The 19,354-nt window shown below is 39.0% G+C and overlaps 1 protein-coding gene across 15 annotated transcripts in view; it reads left to right on the forward strand.

Moving 5' to 3' along the window:
- Positions 1–19,354, forward strand: part of atp2b2 (ATPase plasma membrane Ca2+ transporting 2) — a 128,457-nt gene that overhangs the window by 60,892 nt on the left and 48,211 nt on the right. For all 15 annotated transcript variants that reach the window (XM_024802529.2, XM_024802528.2, XM_076884074.1 and 12 more), the window contains one exon: positions 15,972–16,172. In XM_024802529.2, the coding sequence (XP_024658297.1) occupies positions 15,972–16,172 (201 nt within the window). The remainder of the gene's footprint in view (positions 1–15,971; positions 16,173–19,354) is intronic.

Genomic DNA, 19,354 nt, shown 5'->3' on the forward strand with positions numbered 1-19,354 from the left:
CTGTGCTAAACTGTTATCTGTCTGCAAGAAAAAAACCTGCAGACCTCAACATATTGAACTGACCTTTTTAGAACTGGTAAAATGATTTGCTCTCACTTTGCAACCATGCCATGGATATCTTCTCGCTTACGTTGTCTTACTTTTTACCTGCCTTTGTCTTTATTTGTCCTTCCTACTTCCACCAAGCTTCCTCCTAATCAACCCCCCCCCCAGCTGCCCTTTATCTCTGTCTCCCATCCCTATCTATCACCACACCTTACCTCTCCCCCCTCTTCTCTTTTCTTTCCTCTGCTCCCATTTCTATTTCAGTGTACTGGTCGGTCGCTGGTATCCCAGTGGGCCAGTGTACAGCGTAGCCTAAATAGACTTGCTCTAAATCTATAACCTTCATCATCTCTGTCTTCCATTCTCACTTCTTTTACTAAGTTAGCAACAATGCAATAATGCTATGAAAGTAGCTCCAAATTTTTAAACTTGTCTGTCTCTAACCTAGTAAAATATTTTCACATAATATAAAATTTACTTTTTATTGATATAAAAAAAGACTAAATTTCATTTTAAGCAGATTGGCTTTCATAAACCACAGAGCATAGTAGGCTTTGATGAGTAACACACATGACTGTAACTGAGTGAACACAGATCCAAGAAGGGGACTGCTCCTGCATGGCCTTGTGTGGCAGTAATACCAGCGGCGCATAACCAGATGGCACATCATGCACGTTGCCTGCACTTCTCATGGGAAAACTTGGTTCTTGAGTAAACAGTTCCATCTCTAAAGTGAAAACTGAGCTTATTCATCAGAATGTAATTTGAAACCAGATTTGGATTGCCTCCTCACACAAAGACACAAGTTAGAATTAGGTTTACACAGCATCAAAATCCTTGTAGAGGAAAATCCACATTCCACATATTCAAACAACTCTGTACACTTATTTAGATGGTAAGTTATTAAACATTATATAAATAATATAAATAAATAAATGGCAAAAGGACATAAAAATTGCATGTTTAGCGTAACCAGCATGATTATATTTCCACCCTGTTTTCTGTTGTTGATTTAAACTGAGAATTTTTTGAGTTTGATGCTTATTCCCATTCTGTTTTTTTCTTTAGTGTTGTTGTCCTTCATATCTGTCCTTGCTTTACTTTAGCGATGGACATAGTTACCATGATGTCAGCTTCTGGTTTTTGAAGTCCTGTTTTGAAGCTTCGAGATGAGCCTTTTTGCTTTTGCCATGTTGATCCAGATATAAAAATATCCTTTTTTTATTCAGTATGTTCTAAAATCAGTGGTTAAGAATAACCATAAAAGGTAGCCATTTATATTTTTCCGTAGATTTCTACAGGGCTGGAAGTATTTTTGCAACCACAGCTATCGCCATATGGTGGCCTTCAAATCAAATGCAGGTGAACGTGCTTGAAATCTGCATTCTTTCTAATGGCCAGTAGGGGTTGAATTATACCCCTGTGAACACTTAACTGATTAGTTTATGGTTTCAATCACTAGTTTCATGTCGTATTAAATACAACATGATTAATCTTTTTTGTAAATGATGGTCTCCTGTCGAGTCAAAACACAGGGTATGCCTAAGGGTGGGCTTAACATTTGGCATATGTTTGGCTACAGTACAAGAATACGCTCAGTCAGATCCTCTCGTTGTGCAGTTTGAAAACCCAAGATGACAGCAGCCAAACTGCTTAGCTCGAGGCTTTAAAATATGATTTCACCAACCGAGAGATTCCGTCTTTTATATACAGTTTATGACTTCATTACAAACTGTCCGATTTGCTTCTGTTCAAAATATCAGCTTAATGTGTTTCCACTGCTGAGACCATCATCCCCTGAAAACAGTCACACAGGAACCGCTGGTTTCTTTTTGTACTATGCTGTACTGCTGTTACTGCTTCTAATCATGCAACTCTACACACTTTAGTCCCAATGTTCTGTACTGTTACTGTAATGAGGGCTTTATAAATTCTATACATTGCCCAGGAGAGTGTTTTCTCCCCTCATTTGTCATCTGCTTTTCTCACTTCCTCTTTTTCTTCACCTCTCCTCTCTCTTTCCCTTCTGGGACTGCAGAGTTCAGTTGAAACACACCACCTGTTCTCCCATTTCATCGTCTTTAGTCCTCATTCTAATGCATTCACTCCCATATTCTCTTTGTTTTCCTCCCTGCTTGTGTTCTCTTCACATTTCAGTGTGCATTCTGACATTTCTGCTCATTCTCCTCTTCTGATCGTAACCTCCATTTTTCTCATCTATTTGTCCCTCATCACACCTTTCCTCCTCACCCCCTTTCTTTTCCACCCTTCCTCCATCTCTCCATCCCCGATGTTCATACTAATCACGTCCTCCAGTCGCAGCACCATGAGCACGTTCCCCTCTGACGCAGTCTATTTAATCTCTGTCCCACAAGGGATCTCTCACATGGCGCTGCCGTCTCTTTAATAAGGACAATTTCTCCTGCTCTGCTCCTCCTCTGCTCCTCTTGTATCTGCCCTCCTCTTGCTCCCTCCTCCCCTAGTGACTCTGTAAAAGGGCTGGAAGAGGTAGGGGAAAAAAAAGAGAGACGGAATGAAATTGGAGGCAGCGAAGAAGGGAGAGAGAGAGATGGCTCTCAGAGGACAGATTATAAATGATACACAGCCATTTTGCTCTGTGAGAAAGCAAAACCACACTGTGGGCAGACACGCACACGTAGACATGTACACCACTACTCACACAGGTGTTCTGCAGTGTAGTAGCAGTGACCTTGAGGCAGACTGAAGCAGTAATCTGGCACAGCAGTCAGTCACTGCAGTACCACTCTATATGCGGTATTAAGAAGATTTACACTGGTGCCCTAATGAGTGGTTCATGTAATACTTCGGATGTCATGAAAAAAAGTCTGTTTTCAATAAAGGCTCATCAATAATTCATCAATTCTTTGCAAATTAGTGATAAGCAGTAATCATAAGAAAACAACATGGGCTTGCTACAGTGCACCCACAAACAAAAGTCTCTCTGATGTCTTTTTCTTGTATTTTTGCACGTTTTTTCCCCTTTTGCTCAGCTGTTGTGAAATAGTGACCAGATGACAGTAAAATTACACTATATAAAGCACGATATCATGCATAAATCCAGTTATTAAAAGATGACAAAGTGCTTTTAAATGATCCTAGACTGTCAGGAATGTGAAATCAGGAAAAAAAATAACCTTTCAGCTGCACTGACACTTGAATCTGAAAGCTTGATAGCGTACTGAAACACGAGAAGTCAGCTACCTCACATGCCATCAAACCTAGAGATATAAAAGCTTTGATGGCTTGATATAAAAGAGAAACCCATAAAGGTTCACCCTAGCAACCTAAATGATTCCAATTAAACTTTGATAAAAGATTAGAAAAATTGGTAGTGAGAGCTAATAAACCATTTGCATGCCTTATTACAAAACTAGTGCAAACTTTTTTTAATTCGGTGTAATAAAAAAGGACTAACAGATGTTAGGGAACAATAATAATGGCTGGTGAATCTTTCCACTGCACTGGGAAGTGCAATCACTTCTCAGAAGCTTAGACTTAGGCTTTTATCGCTGTTCCTAGAGAAGTACAACCTCAGCTACAGGGATTTGTTATGTAAGAGAGTGGCCTCCAATGTATACATTAACTGTATACTTTATTATTGACTTCCTGCATAACAAATGTGCTCATTTTGGTTTGAAGATATTACCAGCCATGTCAGCGAGGTGAGTCTGTGTTTGTTTTCATGGTGACGCACCTCCTGCAGGAACTACAACAGAAATGGTTTTGGTGAGTTTGACAGGTTTTTATATTTGTGTGTCTGGACAGATTTTAGTCAACATGATGACTACTGTGAAAGGTATAGCCAAAATGAAGGGCCACTTAAAAGATGGGTACAGTCTGACTCATGAGCATTGAATAAAGGGTAGCTGAATCATGTGCAAAGAGGCAAGATTACACTCATGTTCCTGCATTGGGTTTGATTCAAATATGGTTGTGGTCTTATAATGCGCAGCAGTATATATTTAAAGTATCTATCTATCTATCTATATATATATATATATATATATATATATATATATATATATATATATACACACATATATATATATCCCCTTGTTGCATATGTGTGCAACTCTCTGATGAAATCACAGCTTTAGAGGGAATGTCAGAAAGATACACACACAGATGCTGGGCATGTCCCAAGAGATGCCTGACTGAATTAAGAGGACAGCTGCCAAAAACCAGACTCTACTGGCCTGTTCCCATGGAGCCTGGTGATGACTCATGACAGTATACAGTATGTCTGTCTGTGTGAGTTTATAGTATAGTGTACAGATTGGCACAGTAAACATGGTTGAAGATGTAAAATTTCTTTTTAGAATCCAAAAAGTGACTGTAAGCTAATCCAGTGCTAATAAAAAAAACAGGACATGTGCTTAATAAACTTTTACTTGGAAATCAATTTAGAACAAACTTAGGTGCCCTCTCTTATGGATATAACCTTATATTGGATCATATCTTTATTTGAAAAATAATTTATTGTGTTTGCTTAGAGCTATTACGCCTATTAAGTCTGGCTTTGTAGAAGTATTTAGATCTTTGTCCTAGGTTGCTGTTGTATATCTACATGCAGTACTTGTCTGCTGAAATGTCTTAAATCTGAAATGCTGGAAGTCAGAAGTATCTGGATAGGGAGTTGACAGGCACGGCAGTGCTTTTAGCTGGATATGCAGAGTCCGGGTGTATAACCGGCTTGTTTCTCTCCATGTCAGCTTTTTTCCTGAGTTGACCTCTCTCCTCTCTTTTCTCCCGCTGTGGGGCAGAATAAGGGTGTTACCACTGCTGCCAAACAGACAGACAGCATTTCCTTCTCAAGGGCACATAAACAGATAGTCTTGAACCAGATCCAGCCCTGCCTTGCTCAAGGGCACAGAGCAGCTGTCTCTGAGCTTTGAGTTTACCAGTAGTTGAAAACTGTATAACAAGCCTGTCACATCAGAAAAGACAAGCACAAACAAGGAGATAGAAATAAGCTTTTCTGGACCTTTAAAATGTATCTGTCTGTGCCATACCCATGATCATAAAGCAAGCAAAAGCTTAATCTTGCCTATTTTCAAATTTTTACAAAACCTTATTCAATGCATCCCTATAAACTCTTGGAGACTTTAATGATATTTGAAACTATTTAGGAGATTTTATAACTTAAAGAATTTATTGAAAATCCTTTCAGTAAATCCACTTATCTAGCCGTTGTTGCAGGTGTTGCTGGAGACTCTCCGAGCTGTAAAAGGCAGGTTACACCCTGGACAGTTTGCCAGTCCACTACAGAGCTTACACAGAAACAAATGTTCACGCTCACATCCACACCTACACCTACAATTTAGAATCACCAAATTATGCATGTGTTTGGACCGTGGGAGGAAGCCTGAACACCTGGAGAAAACCCACGCAGGCACAGAGAGAACATGCGAACTCCACACAGAAAAGCTGGTTCAAGGAGTTTAGTTTGCCTTTTTCTCTGTGACAAATATTTTACCAGTATTTATTTCACTGCAGAAGCAAAGCAGAGGCTTCTGACACAACTGCCAAGGTGCAGAGGATAAAGATTCAGCAGCACTCGTAGCACATTAAAGACTTTTATTATGTGTTATATGTACTTAAAGTGCTGCAGTGTTCAGTCAGTATCTCTACATCACTGTGTAAGTTAGAAGCACAACAGCAGGTGTATCTATTTGTGCGGTAAAACTGCAGTAAACAGGCCCCAGGTTTGAACTTCTGGGCTTATATAGCTTATATAGATACCAAAGTTGAAAATACAAATTCAAACATTTTTTGAAAAGAAAAAAAAAAAAAAAAAAAAAAAAAAAAAAAAAAAAAAAAAATATATATATATATATATATATATATATATATATATATATATATATATATATATTGTTATTATTATTATTATTTTTTTTATATATATATATATTTTAAAAAAAAAAATTTTAATGGTAAAAAGAAATAATTACATATATAGAGCAGATGGCTTCGTTTAATAAAGGTCATTGAATAGTGATGCACAGTCAGCATTTTTTTTTTTATTTATTTCACTGGGCCATTTCTATGTGTGCAGTTCAGATGTTCTCCCTGTGTCTTCCTTCGAGTGCTCTGGTTTCCTCCCTATGTATAGACATGTATAAGCTGTAGGTTTGGATATGGGAGCGTTGTCTCTCCTTGTGTTGGCGCTGTGTTTGTTTTGTACCCCCCGTCCCCTGTACATGTCACTAGTGAGAAAGTGACTAGTGATATGTCTGGGGGGAGGGGGGGGGGGGTGTAAGGTGGGATTGGCTCCAGCCTCCTGTGACCCTAGATAGATAAGATATTTAGAGGATGGATGGATGAATAGATTATAGCTTAGCATTTTAAAGCATTGTTTTGGCTTTCTAGTCCAATTTCCTGCACCCAATGATCAGAAACCCAAACTCTGTTTCTTCCCTGCGCTTTCAAACAGACAGATGATAAAGGGGGCATTAGAGTGTGTTGATTTCCCTTACCTGTTATGACTATTTCATGACTCTCTCTGGTAGTTTGAATTTTAATAGCTGTCCCTATTGTGTCCGGAGCTTATCTGAGCCCCTGGGCGAAACCAGAGACTGACACCCAGATGGGAGACAGCAGATAGACCACTGTCACTCTCCCTTTCAGCCTCTTGGCCCTGGATGCTCTCTCTTTTCACTCCCAGGGGGGAAGGATTGTGGATTTGTGTGGGCGTGCATGCACTGTGTATGTGTGCAGTTAGAAATGTTGGAAAAGCCCGGGTGACAAAATTAGAGACGTCAAGACTATTTTAAACTAAATTCTTTGAGTTTAGTTTAAAATAGTCTTTAAATTGTCTTACTGCTTACTATTGTATTCTTTGAAAACAAGAGTAAGCATCACTTACTTTGTATGCATTTTTTTCTCTTTCAATTTTCAATATATCCTGTTACACCATTTTAAAAGCTCATGCATGTTTTACATAATCAAAATGCACTTATATTTCTGCTATTATGAATACAGCAGCTCATACATAACTGCATTCACAGCCTGGTCATACAAGAGTGGAGTAGGCAACAGATGTGTTTCTTCCATGCATGTATGCATGTGTAAAGGAGAAAGTGAGAAACAGATGGAAAAAAAAGTCAGAGAGGTTTTTTTTTGTTTTGTTTTTTTCTTTTGGGGGGGGGGGTTACCGTAAGTAGACACCTACAGCTTTTATTTATTTGATCGTCTATAAGGTACAAAGAATACAGTAGCAATAACATTTCATGAATGACTGACTTTCAAAAAAACATAAATAAATAAAAAGAAAAGACTCAGTAAATTTGTGTTAACTGGATGAGCGAAGAAGAATGAGAGCTACATGGTGGATTGATTGACTGAATAAATGGTTGAACGGTCTGGAATTACAGGATGAAGTTACTGACCTCATTACACTTTGCCCTTATCACTAAGTAGTTGTGTCTAAACATGCTGGCAAGGTCTCATTTTCCCTTACAATGCAAACACACACACACACACACACACACACACACACACACACACACACACACACACACACACACACACACACACACACAGGCTGTAAACAGATGTCTCATTAATGTTGTGTCCACATGCAGGGCACTGGAGCCAGCTAACTTTACAGTACTTTCAGGTGGTGGAACAGATACACTGTTGACTAATAAATTCAGTCAGGCACTTGTATTTTTCTTCTGTTTTTTCACTTTCGGTGGATTCATTTTAAGATAAGTTTCCACAATTTCAAACTTTTTTTCTGTTTAATTCTGAAAATATTTTGAAAGCTAGGTTCAATGCAGCATCTCTGTCCATTAGATGCAAACACAGCAGAATTGTTAAGAATGAGATTGCGCAGAGATCTTAATACGATGAATCGTGCAGCCCTAATGTACGCCCCCGTTTGTGGTGTGGACCTCGCCCATGTGCATCATTTTCACAGAATAAATAACCGTGTAATGAATTTTGAAAGGAGCCATATGAACTGCTTATGAGTCACAAGGAGCCTGCTCCCCACCCCCCACCCCTACATTTGCTCTCAATGTGCTACTTTTCAGGCCTCCAAAAAGATTTTCGAAGAGGTGTAAATTAAACCTCTGGGCATTCAAATTCTGTGATATGAGCATCTGTCACTTCAGTAGAGAGAAATACTTCATGATTGATTTTCTTGTCATTCTTTTGAAAAAGCTCTGCACAAAAGTATCATTATGGAGCTGTGTATACTGGCTCAAAGCTTTAAATTAAATATTCAATGCTTTATTTATGTTTTTGAGCCTGTATTTTTGGTTCCATGTTCATTCAATTGTCACTACACATTTTCCTTCCAACATTTACGCTGATATATGCTGCAAAGTACGAATGATAAGTAATTATCAGTTATCCTGCAGAGTGCCTGGTGTGCGTGTTTTTGTGTATGTATGTGTTTGTAAGAGAGCGCGAGCTGTGAGCTGCGTTGTCTCACTCCACTCTGCCATTTCTCGCATGAGTCAGACTCATAGAGCACAGTGCCTGACAGCAAAACTCACCCACTTGTACAGCTGCCCCCACAGACTCTCATGCGCACACACACATGCACACACGGTCACACATTAGTGAATATTTTATTTTCGGCATTGCAACATACATTTAATTGTGGTTGGTGGGACACACTGCTCTGCCATTTGAGCCTTTTAGTTATTAGCAATTTATGTAACACCGGGGACTAAGTAAAGACTTAGCATTTTATTTGTCTTTGTAATAAAAACTTTTAAGACCAGGTGAAAATTGCGTTTCTAGTGAGCTTGTATGTGAGCTTGTAGTAGCTAAGTAAAAAAAATCACCTCGGCTGTGTAAGACGTGGACGTGTAGATGTCTAAGACTAATGATTTGACATTTGGAGAAAACCCCCCACAGTAACTTAGCTGAGTTGTCCATTAGTTGCATGGCAACCAGGCCCAGTAATAACCCGACTAATAAAATGTTGAAATGTTGTATTTTTTCATATCTTAATTACTGACTTTTAGAGGCACTGTTAGGTGGATTTAGTTGCATTTGGACTGAGCCAGTTTAGCCTTTACCCTCTATTTTTGTGTTAGTCATGCTAAGCTAAGCTAACAAGCTACTAACTCTATATCTATCATATATGTATAGAACTGTGCAAACATAAATGGAAATACAATATATAAGGCAAAAAAGAGTTTGTAGGTTTCTAACTACCCTGAAAGTCAGTATTTGGTATGGCCACCTTTAGTCTTCACCACAGCCTGAACGTTCTTAGTCAGGCTTGTCCTTTCTTTAAGTAGTCTTCAGGAATAGTACTTCTGGCTTGAAAGCTCTTCTTTGGTTGTTGACAGGCTTGTGTTTTGAAGATGATCTGTCAAGATGATTTCAGACTACTTCAATAATGTCTAGGTCTCGGCTCTGAGGAGGCCAGTCCATGACCAATAGCACTTCATTGTGTGTTTTTCTATTGAGGTACGCTTTTAGTCCATTGTTCGGGATAATTTTCACGCTGAAAAATGAACAGTGGATCAAAATGTTGAAGACTTTTCCTTGTTCACGTTTGACAAGATCCCCAAGACCACTGATCTCAACAAAGCCTACATTGTGTTTTACAGATGGCTGCAGACACTTACTGGACCTCTCTCCTGACCTCCTCCATTCTGATTATAATTTGATCTTGAAGTTTTAAATTTGGATTAGTAATCTGGAACAAAGAAGACCTGTTGCCACAGATTTTCAGTCCAGTTCTTGTGCAATTTGGCATACCTCAGCTTTTTTCTCCTTTCCTTAACAATGGCTCCTTGACAGCCAACTTTCCACCAAGACTATTTCTGAAGAGTAAACAGTAAGATGGATAAACTGAAGGGACAGATGTTTTTCATATGTCAGTATTTTCTTTGTTGTTATTGAAAATTAAACAAAAGCAGATATAATATATAAAGATATGATTTAACGGTTGTACTTTTTATGTTTATCTGTTATATGTGGACACAATACTGCTTCACCCCTTCAGTTAAGTGCCTTTTTTAATGCTTGAGTGAGTTACAGGTCAGTGTTAAGTGGCCCAACAAACAAAAAGGATTAGTCTGAAAATAGCCAGCTGAATGGACCGACCTGAAAAATAATGAGAAAAAGGTTAGTTTGCAAAGAAATTGGTAAAAGCCCTGCAGAAAGCCTGAGTAACTATTGCTCAAGACCACTTTAAACAAATTCCAAGAAAATCTGGCTTTTTGAGAGCAAAATATAAAGAAATAAGAGGTGGCTCTGAACTTCTGGACAGCACTATTGTGCACTTATTATGCAAAAACCATGGTTTCCTTGCATCTCTGGCTTCTGAAAATATGTCTGATTATAATCTGGTCTGTGAGCAAAACTGGAAGATTGCATATGTGGTGCGTGGAGAACAAGCCTCCTGCCATGGCCTCTTCACTCTGAATCTTGACACACTGTGGAGTCCCTAGAGAATCTGTGCACCCAAGCACTGATTAAATAGTCTATAAATCTAAGACAAAACAACTCCTTAAACTAGAGTACACTCATGTCCATCAAAGACACTGTTGGCAACCCCAAATATTCAGTCATACCATGTTTAAAAGACGTGATGGCACATATTCTCTTACTATATGTGGATACTGGCGATCAGCATCTGCAGAGAATGAAAACAGTATTTAAAAAACCCCATCAGCTTAAACATGTATGGGCATGCATGCATACAGCAAAAGTATCAGACACGCTTTAAGCACTGTTTGTGGTGAATGGCAGAGTGTCCTCTTTGCTGCAAGCAGACACAGTTGGGGAGCAGCATGTGAGACATGGGTCAGCAGATCTAATTCAGGCTTTTGCTTACTTCTATCTCCTCACATGTATTTTATTTATTTGTTTATTTATTTTTTGTAGGACTCTCTGAACTTTATTTTCATCAAAAAAGAAAACAGCTTGGCAGCATGTGTGCTGTGAGAAAATGCATCGCCCTGGAAACTGAACTTTGATTAAATATACTATATATTAAACAATATCACTAAGCCATGAACCATTTGCATCAGTGTTTAAACACAGACTAACTGATTCACAGTCAACTTTATTGGCCAAGTATATGAAATATATTAAGTATACAAGAGATTTTTCGAGTAGCTCTCAGAGTATTTTAATACAGATGCGTGAATAAATGTAAAGAATTAAAGATATAGCGTAAAAGCAAGGAAAAGTAAAAAGTCATTCTAAATGATTATTGGAGGACACAAAGGTGTTTCTTTTTTTTGCTTGTTACATATATTTTTCTTCCTTTTCTTGTAGTAATGTGTCCTTATCTAATATTCTCTGAATCTTACATTCCTACCTTTGTCTGTCTCACATCCTCTCTGCAGCCACAATGCATCATTTATACCGTATCTTTTACATGTCATAGTGTTTTCTTACAGTATTTTATACCTGCCCATTTTATCCATGTTGCCTTTATTCTGCCTTTGCACACACAGTAACAAACCTCTACTCCTTTATGGCATAAAATGATGTCATTATTATGGAGGTCATTCTCAAGGACACTGTGACACATTTCTCCATCAATCCCTCTTCTAATAAGAGCATGATAATTATCCACATTTTATCCACTGATGGGTTATTATTCATAGAGTTACTCCACATCCAGCCTAGTCCCCATCTCTCTGTTCTTCTTGTTCTCTTGCTCTTGTGCTCTGTGAGTCACACCTCAACAGCCCCCCCCCCCCCCCCCCCCCACCACCACCACCACCACCACACTCTATTTCCCTTTCAAAATGGTGAAAGCTGAAAATAAATGTTGAAGCTATTGATTTGCTTTTTGGGGGGGTGGCGGGGGGGGGAATCAGCATCATCATCATCATCATCATCATCACCATCGAATTGTGTTGCCATGGCAACTTGTTTTGGACACTTTAGCGCACAGTGAAAGAGGGAAAAAAAGTTGAGGCAGACAAGTGTAAAGGGGGGGGGGGGGGGGGGGGGGGGTGTGGGGTGTGAAGGGACCTGCTGAAACACCTCAAAAAACGACCTTCAGCTCACTATGTGTATTTTTAAAAAAACACCCTTTGTTTCCCGCACAACGCTGACGAGCATACTTTTCAAGGACATTTAGAGGTCATCTCGTTATTTCGGTCTGCGCACACACAAATACGCAGGCATGCGTTCACTTTAACACAAAACACACATACGAAGCGCACAAAAACTGACACCCACTTACTTATTCACACTTTCTCTGAGGTTGAGAGTTGCGGGTATTTCCACTCAACGAGTGGGATGCATAGTGTTTCCATGGAGATCTATTTTTAGTTGCTGACAAAAAAAGGGCAACTGTTAAAATATACCATCATATTCCCTCTGAGTGCAAAAAAAAATCTAATTTCGTTTCATGCAGGGTTTTTTTTGTTTTTGTTTTTTTACAGTTCCTTTTCCTGTCCCTTGTCATTTGGAATTCGGATGTTAGGCCGGTGCCATTTGCCAGTGTGGATTTTGATCTCAGGTCTTGCTGCTTTTGACTGATAAATATATTGCCAGGCATTTAGTATACGAGAAGAGTCGCCGGGGAAAGGTAGAATTGATGCATTGCTAATAATCCTCACTGGGAACTAAAAAACTGCTTAAAAAGTTTTCTGATCACAATGAGCTAAAAATGTTTTTGGAGCCGAAATCTCTCTTAGGTTACAGAAGTTTGGACAGCTTATCTTAGCCCTGAACCAGAATACCAAGAAAAGTCATTACTGATAGCCTGCGATGCAGTCTTTTCCACAAGTAATAAAATAATCCAAACGTTTATCGAAGTGGGAAAAAAACAACGAAAAAAGGATTTATTGTTGGTATATTAATGAAATTTCCCTTTTCTTTCCCAAAGGATATTTAAACAATACTGTTTAGTTATCTTATCCCACTATTCCATCAGTATTGTAGACATAAAGTGACTTTATGTCTACAATAAAGTCCGGTTCCGGGTCGCTGCTCATGCGGCTGACCGGCCAGCTACCTAGTCTGACCTGTCTCCCCAATGTGATGTTTTTGTATTGTATGTGCGGTCGGCAAGGTCAGTCTATCAATTGCCCCTCAGGGATAAATAAAGTCTTCTGAATCTGAATTTATTTGTGTAGCACTTTACACACAAAATAGTTTGGACAGTATTACAGAAGGAAACAGAAGAGGAATAACAAATAAAAAACATTGTAAAAATGAAAACATGTTTGTTTAACAAGTAAATGAAGAAAAAGCAGACACATGATCAAACACAGCACATAGAGGTTATATAAAGATATCAGCTGTTAAACGGGAACTGCTTACGTTTGGCATAGCTACGAGCTAATGACTCTTTAAATAGCAGTGGAATTGGAAAATAGCAGAGGAAGAAGGGCTTTACAGCCTTAGAGGTAACACACTTTAGTGCTTTGTAGACAAACCTCCGTGTTTGGTACAGTGAGGTGGAGTAGTGTTGGGGTGATGGAGACAGAAGGGCTACTGAAGTTATGAAGGCAGCGGAAAAATGACAATGAAATGAAACCATCAATGACTTTAATAAAAACAGAGAACTGTTTGACATTTGATTTAAATACCTTGAGGGTTTTTTGCCATTCGTTCATGTTCTTTGCATGCTGTTGACATTATAGCTTGTTGTGTTTGAGTTTCATTACTTGGTAATGAATGGTCACACAAAGACTCCTTTGCAATCAGCCTTGATCCTTTCTGAGAAAGTTGTGACTCATTTGTGTGTCACCACAGTTTAAACTGCCTCCACTGCCCGAGCAGTTAGTTGGGTAGACTGACAGCATTTACATGGCAAGCAATATTTCATAAAAGGCCAAATAGATGTTTTTCTGTAAGCAGTATTGTAATCAGTGATCCGGGAATGAAAGATAACTAAGCAGAGGCTTTTCCAGGAAACACTGAGTATTTAATGACTGGGGAGATTGATTACAGTGTAGCTTGCATTTCAAGGGCATTTAAGGAGAATGTAGTTTAAAGTTTTAACAAGGTTAAAGGTCATTTTAAACCAAAGTAATGCCACAAAGAATTTTGCCTAATACATAACAGGTCAGATATCATCTAAGTGAATGCTAGGATTAGTATATGCATCCATTGTTTTATCATATTTATTTTAAAAAACATATATCACTGCAGTATCAGCAGAAATTGACTTTTTTTTTAAAAGATAGAAAGGGTTCATGTAAATATGTATTTATAAGCAGCGTTTATCTTTGTGTGTGCGTGTGTGCGTGTGTGTATGTGTGTGTGTGTGTGTCTAACCAACTGGAACTGGCTAAAGCCCTGTTATATGAGCTCTACTCTTACTGTTTGATATTGCAAGCAAACTGCAGGCATGCTTGGCCAAGCTTATTAAACACACACGCACACATGCACACACACAAAGCTCAAGCAGTCTCTCAAGAGTCACGAGCTTATACTCACACACATGTGCGCACACAAGCACATACACTTGCTTTTGTAAGATGTGAGGCAGGATGCTGTGGAGATCAGTGGATGTACATGCTAGGTTTTCTCAAGAGACAATTAAAAGGGAATAGATAATAAGGTTATTTATAGACGGATCTATTTGTAACCGGGGCATTCTCCATCGTAAGAGCTGGGAATTGTTCTCTTTCCTGCCTTCCCTCCTTTTGTTCCCATCTCCTGCCTCTCTCCTACACCGTCTCCGTTTTGTATATTTTTGCTCCTTTCTTTTTTTAAACAGCTCTGTCATCATTTCTCGCTTCTCCTTTAGTGGATGACCACTTATTTTCCACAAATGTTACTAATTTATCGCAGGGGATCGGTGCGCATTTACATGTGAAACATTGTCATGCAGCAGCGATGTTATCAGGTGCAATCCAGGGCCACTCCTGGGAAACCCAGTGACGCACTACGCATGACATAATGCTGTGGTAATGTCTGCATTTGTGGGGGAAAGAGACAGAGAGAGCAACCGTGAAAACACACTGGGCTTATGTGCACGCTCAGCAAACACCGAACAGCAGCCGGGTAGATTAATGCAGCTTGATGTAATGTCTGTAATAAATCAGATTTTATAGATGAACATTTATATATATATCATGTTTAACATGTTATACACAAATTCGAAGGCCATTATGTAAGCGAAGAATGCTGGTAAGAGATACAAAATCCACCACAATGCTTTTTTTTCATATCATCCCCTGAATTTGATCCCCTCAAATCAATAAAACTGTACAGACCAAAACCTTTTTGCATAGATCTGAACCTTCTGTGATTATATAATGTCCTTATTATTAGCGTTATAATGTTCAACTGTGGCTCTTGTCAAAGCATTGAAACTGTTGTAATTTGGGCTCGTGTACGAGAATCATTTTCTGGGCTGTAATCTAAAAGTAAACTGTGCCTCAAGCAGCCAGTATGAATTTCTTCGCATAAAAGAGCAAAAGATATTTATGTGCAGTAGTTCATGGCATACAAGGAGGTGGATGAGGTCAAAGCATAAGGTCCTTATCTCCCGAGCAGAATTATATAAGGAATGCAGAGCTGTAGTCCACCATGACTCAAACTGGTAATTAGAGATATTTTGTTTGTGGTGCTATGTTATGCTATTAAAAAAAGATTGCACATTTTCCCATATCTGTGTGGATTCTCTCCAGGTACTCCTACTTCCTCCAACCGTCCAGAGTCATGCAGTTACTGGGGTTAGGCTAACTGGTGATTCTAAATTGCCCATAGGTGTGAATGTGAATCGTTGTCTATCTCTCCGTGTTAGCAGGGCGACAGATTGGCAGCCTATCCAGGATACTCTGCCTCTCACTCTATGGCAGCTTGGATAGGCTCCAACCTCCCCACAACCCTAAATTGGATAAGCAAAATAAAATTGATGGATGCATGGATGGATGGATAAAGCATCCACGCAACATTAACTCTTTATCTGCTTCTGTCTCCCTATCTATTTCTGTGTCTTCCATTTTCAGGTCTTGCAGGTGCCCAAACTGACCTGGACAAGAGGAAAGAAATATTTGGTAAAAACCTGATACCTCCAAAAAAGCCAAAAACCTTCCTGCAACTGGTATGGGAGGCCCTGCAGGACGTTACCCTCATCATCTTGGAGATCGCTGCCCTGATCTCCCTGGGTCTCTCTTTCTACCACCCTCCCGGGGAGACTGGCGGAGAGTGTGAGTGAAACAGCTCCTGTGACTTTAAAGTCTGTACATTTTTGCTCTGCGCCATTATCTGTGGTATCTTCTCTGTTGCGGGGAATGGAAGTGGGGCTATAATTGTGCTGGCGCACTGGCATCACTTCCTCTGACCTGACTCGCCCAGGCTAACGTGCTTACACCTACATGTTTGCACACACACTTTTTAATTGCCGAGGCTGGTCATACTTTGTTTGTGGCCTTGCCTCAAGAGGTCAAGTGACTCATCAAGCATAGGGCTAATTTTTGGTTGTGCGTGTGTGTGCTCGTTTGTGCAGATTCTGACTGTGTCAAATGTGTGTAAGAAAGGTACTGGGAAGGTTAATGAAGTGTTGAGTAGAGAAATAACCTTGAGCTCCCAGGGCCCATACATCAGCCTTGTGAGCCGTGAAACAGGAAATGAAGACAGAGACCATAATGAGGTGCTGAGTCAGCTACATCAGTCATTGCGCCCTGCCTTATCACAGTAATGGAATTCAGTTACCCTGCCAAAGGGACAAGTCATCATTTTAGGGGGTTTAAAAAGTCTCATCAGGCTGGAAACATTAGAAAATGAAGAAGTGGTTACCATTGCATTAGTTGGATGTGTTTATTTAGTAATTTCACAGTTAATCCATGTTTAGTTGTTTGAGCGTAGCAAACAATACATGATTTACTAACTCAGTCAAATAATTACACTATAAATTTGCCTAATTGGAATCTGATCATCAGTTATGATGTCAGGACACTTGTTTCTGTTCTTTGTGTCGTTTTAGCTGCTTAGCTTTATGAATGAACTCCCTGTATCAAATAAAGCAAAGAAATGCCGAGGGTATCGCAATGCTAATAACTGCACTATCTGTAGATACATTATCAAGCTTCTCTTTAACCGGCAGCAGAATAGGTGCCAGTGTGCAAGTCTCTTTTCACAGATGATATGAATATGTATGGATGTAAATCAGGGACCTAAACTGTTATGAATAGAAGCCAGTATCAGGGCGATTGAGATAGATATGAATTCAAAGCATTTTGTCTCACCTAATTCAGAGAAATCCCAAATGAATATGTGTTTGTGTGTTACAGACAAAGGCAGAGCTGGACATAAGGTCATAGAAATGGAAGGATACTTAGAGATTCAGATCTCTCACAAAATGTGAGAACAAAAACAAGGATGATAGGATGATAAGGATGATAATAATGAAAGAATAGTCCACAGAAATGATTTGGATTGATGCAATAATTTCTTTCTTTTTTTTTCAAATTTGACCAAATAAAATGGCAGAAATACTACGTATAAATTAAATTAATGCAGTAAACTGCATTTTAAAACAAAAGAAAAAAAATTAAATATATGTGATAAGCAAATATTGCATTTCTTCACCTATACATTTGTCCATATACATATACCAAGACAAAGAAAGTCTGACGACAAGAAAACATATTTATGGCGTGTGTGTGTTTGTGTGTTGGGGGAACTAATACAACCCCCCCCCCAATCTGATCACACACCATCAACCCACACATCTCTCCCTGCTCGTTTACTGTTTTTATAAATAGATCAAAAAGCTCAACAGTCCAGAAATAGAAGCTGGTGGGATGACTTAATGCTCATTTCCATATGAAAAAGATTCACTGCAGTCGAATCAGATGGCTCATTATTATGTCTAAGCACGTAAGATGCAACATAGGAAAACTTTGAAAGACCCATATAGAAATCAGCATGATTAAGCAAAGTGTGAAAGTGCCTTTGGAGCATATGGAAATCCACCCATTCATCCATTTTCTTAACTACTTACTCAACTGGAGTTCATTCTAATAGTAATAAGGCAAGAAGGAGAGTACACCCCATGCAGGTCACAGGTTTGTGCACATTTATTTAATCATGTCCATGACAAGGTCAGCTGCAGTAGATGCAATAATTTGCTCTTCGTCTTTTTCAGATGCTTTAGTGCTTTGCTGCATTAGTGTGTGAAGAAACGTCATTTCAGTACCATGGACAGCTACTCACTGACCGTGTTACCATCAGTGTCTTGCCAAGCAGGATAAGAAAAGGGAAGGGAAACTACTGCAGGACTATTTGATGATTTAATAATGTTCTTTAAAAATAACAAAGTACTATTGAATTGCTTTAGATCAGATGAGTGTTTTTATTCATTTTGTTCTGAAAAGCTTTATTGGGTACTTTTTTGTTTGCCTAACACACCCATGTCAAAATATGCACACTGTTGCATTCGTAAGTATCAAGCTGTCTCTCACAAAAAGAAAACATAAAAATCACAGGATTTTTTGTGAGGGGGCATTTGTCCCTGTTAAACGACATAAAACTAAATACCATGTTTGTCTAAATTTGTTGATCGTAGCGAGTACATAGTGTATGGTTTTGTATGTTTTTGTGCGTACGGATGGAGTACAAATCAAGGAGGCTATAATCTGTTAATTAATGCTATTGTATCTACTTAATGAACATCATATTGATTGGAGTCACTATGTTGCATACTAGTTGGTCCAAATTGCTTCTTGGAGTCTGGTTTTTGGTTAAAGCACATCCTGCACATGTAATGTCTGTAACATGGGGTTTCTGCTCATTCCCTTGTGAGCTGCAAGTGTTTTACAGTGCAAAGCAAATCGCTCCGCTGTGGGCTTTTGAAGTCCGCTAGCCAGGAGTGTGCAGCTCAATAGCTCCGAGAGAATTACATGAAGCTGCACAAGGAGGGCTGGGAATAGGCCTTGTTTCATTCCCATATATACCCCAATCTGTGATTGCACAGCCAGTAGACTGCAGAGCCGCGTTTGAAGTAGAACAAATATATCAAGAGAAAGAAGTAAATACACTTAAGGTTTTTTCAAAGAGAGTTCATATAATTTCACAGTCATTGCTCATATTGCTCATACAAATAATTTCCATAAGCCAGTTCATAAGGAATAGATTATTAAATAAATCTAAAATATGTACGTCATCTGACCTTGTCACTGCCCACACTCTAGCATCAACCTGAAATCAAGAGAGCGTTTTGAATGAGAGTACAAGCTTCCCCCTAAGAGAGAAGACAGATTTAGAGCCTACATTTGAACGTTGCTGTTGGGGCTAAGCCTGTGAAATGCTGTCATCAGTCGTATGAGGAATAATTGGCTATAGTTTTCAGGACTGCAGTGTGTGCAGACACGCATCAAAGAGTGTTATG

The sequence above is a fragment of the Maylandia zebra genome, linkage group LG5, assembly GCF_041146795.1.
Source record: "Maylandia zebra isolate NMK-2024a linkage group LG5, Mzebra_GT3a, whole genome shotgun sequence".
NCBI classification, from domain to species: domain Eukaryota; kingdom Metazoa; phylum Chordata; class Actinopteri; order Cichliformes; family Cichlidae; genus Maylandia; species Maylandia zebra.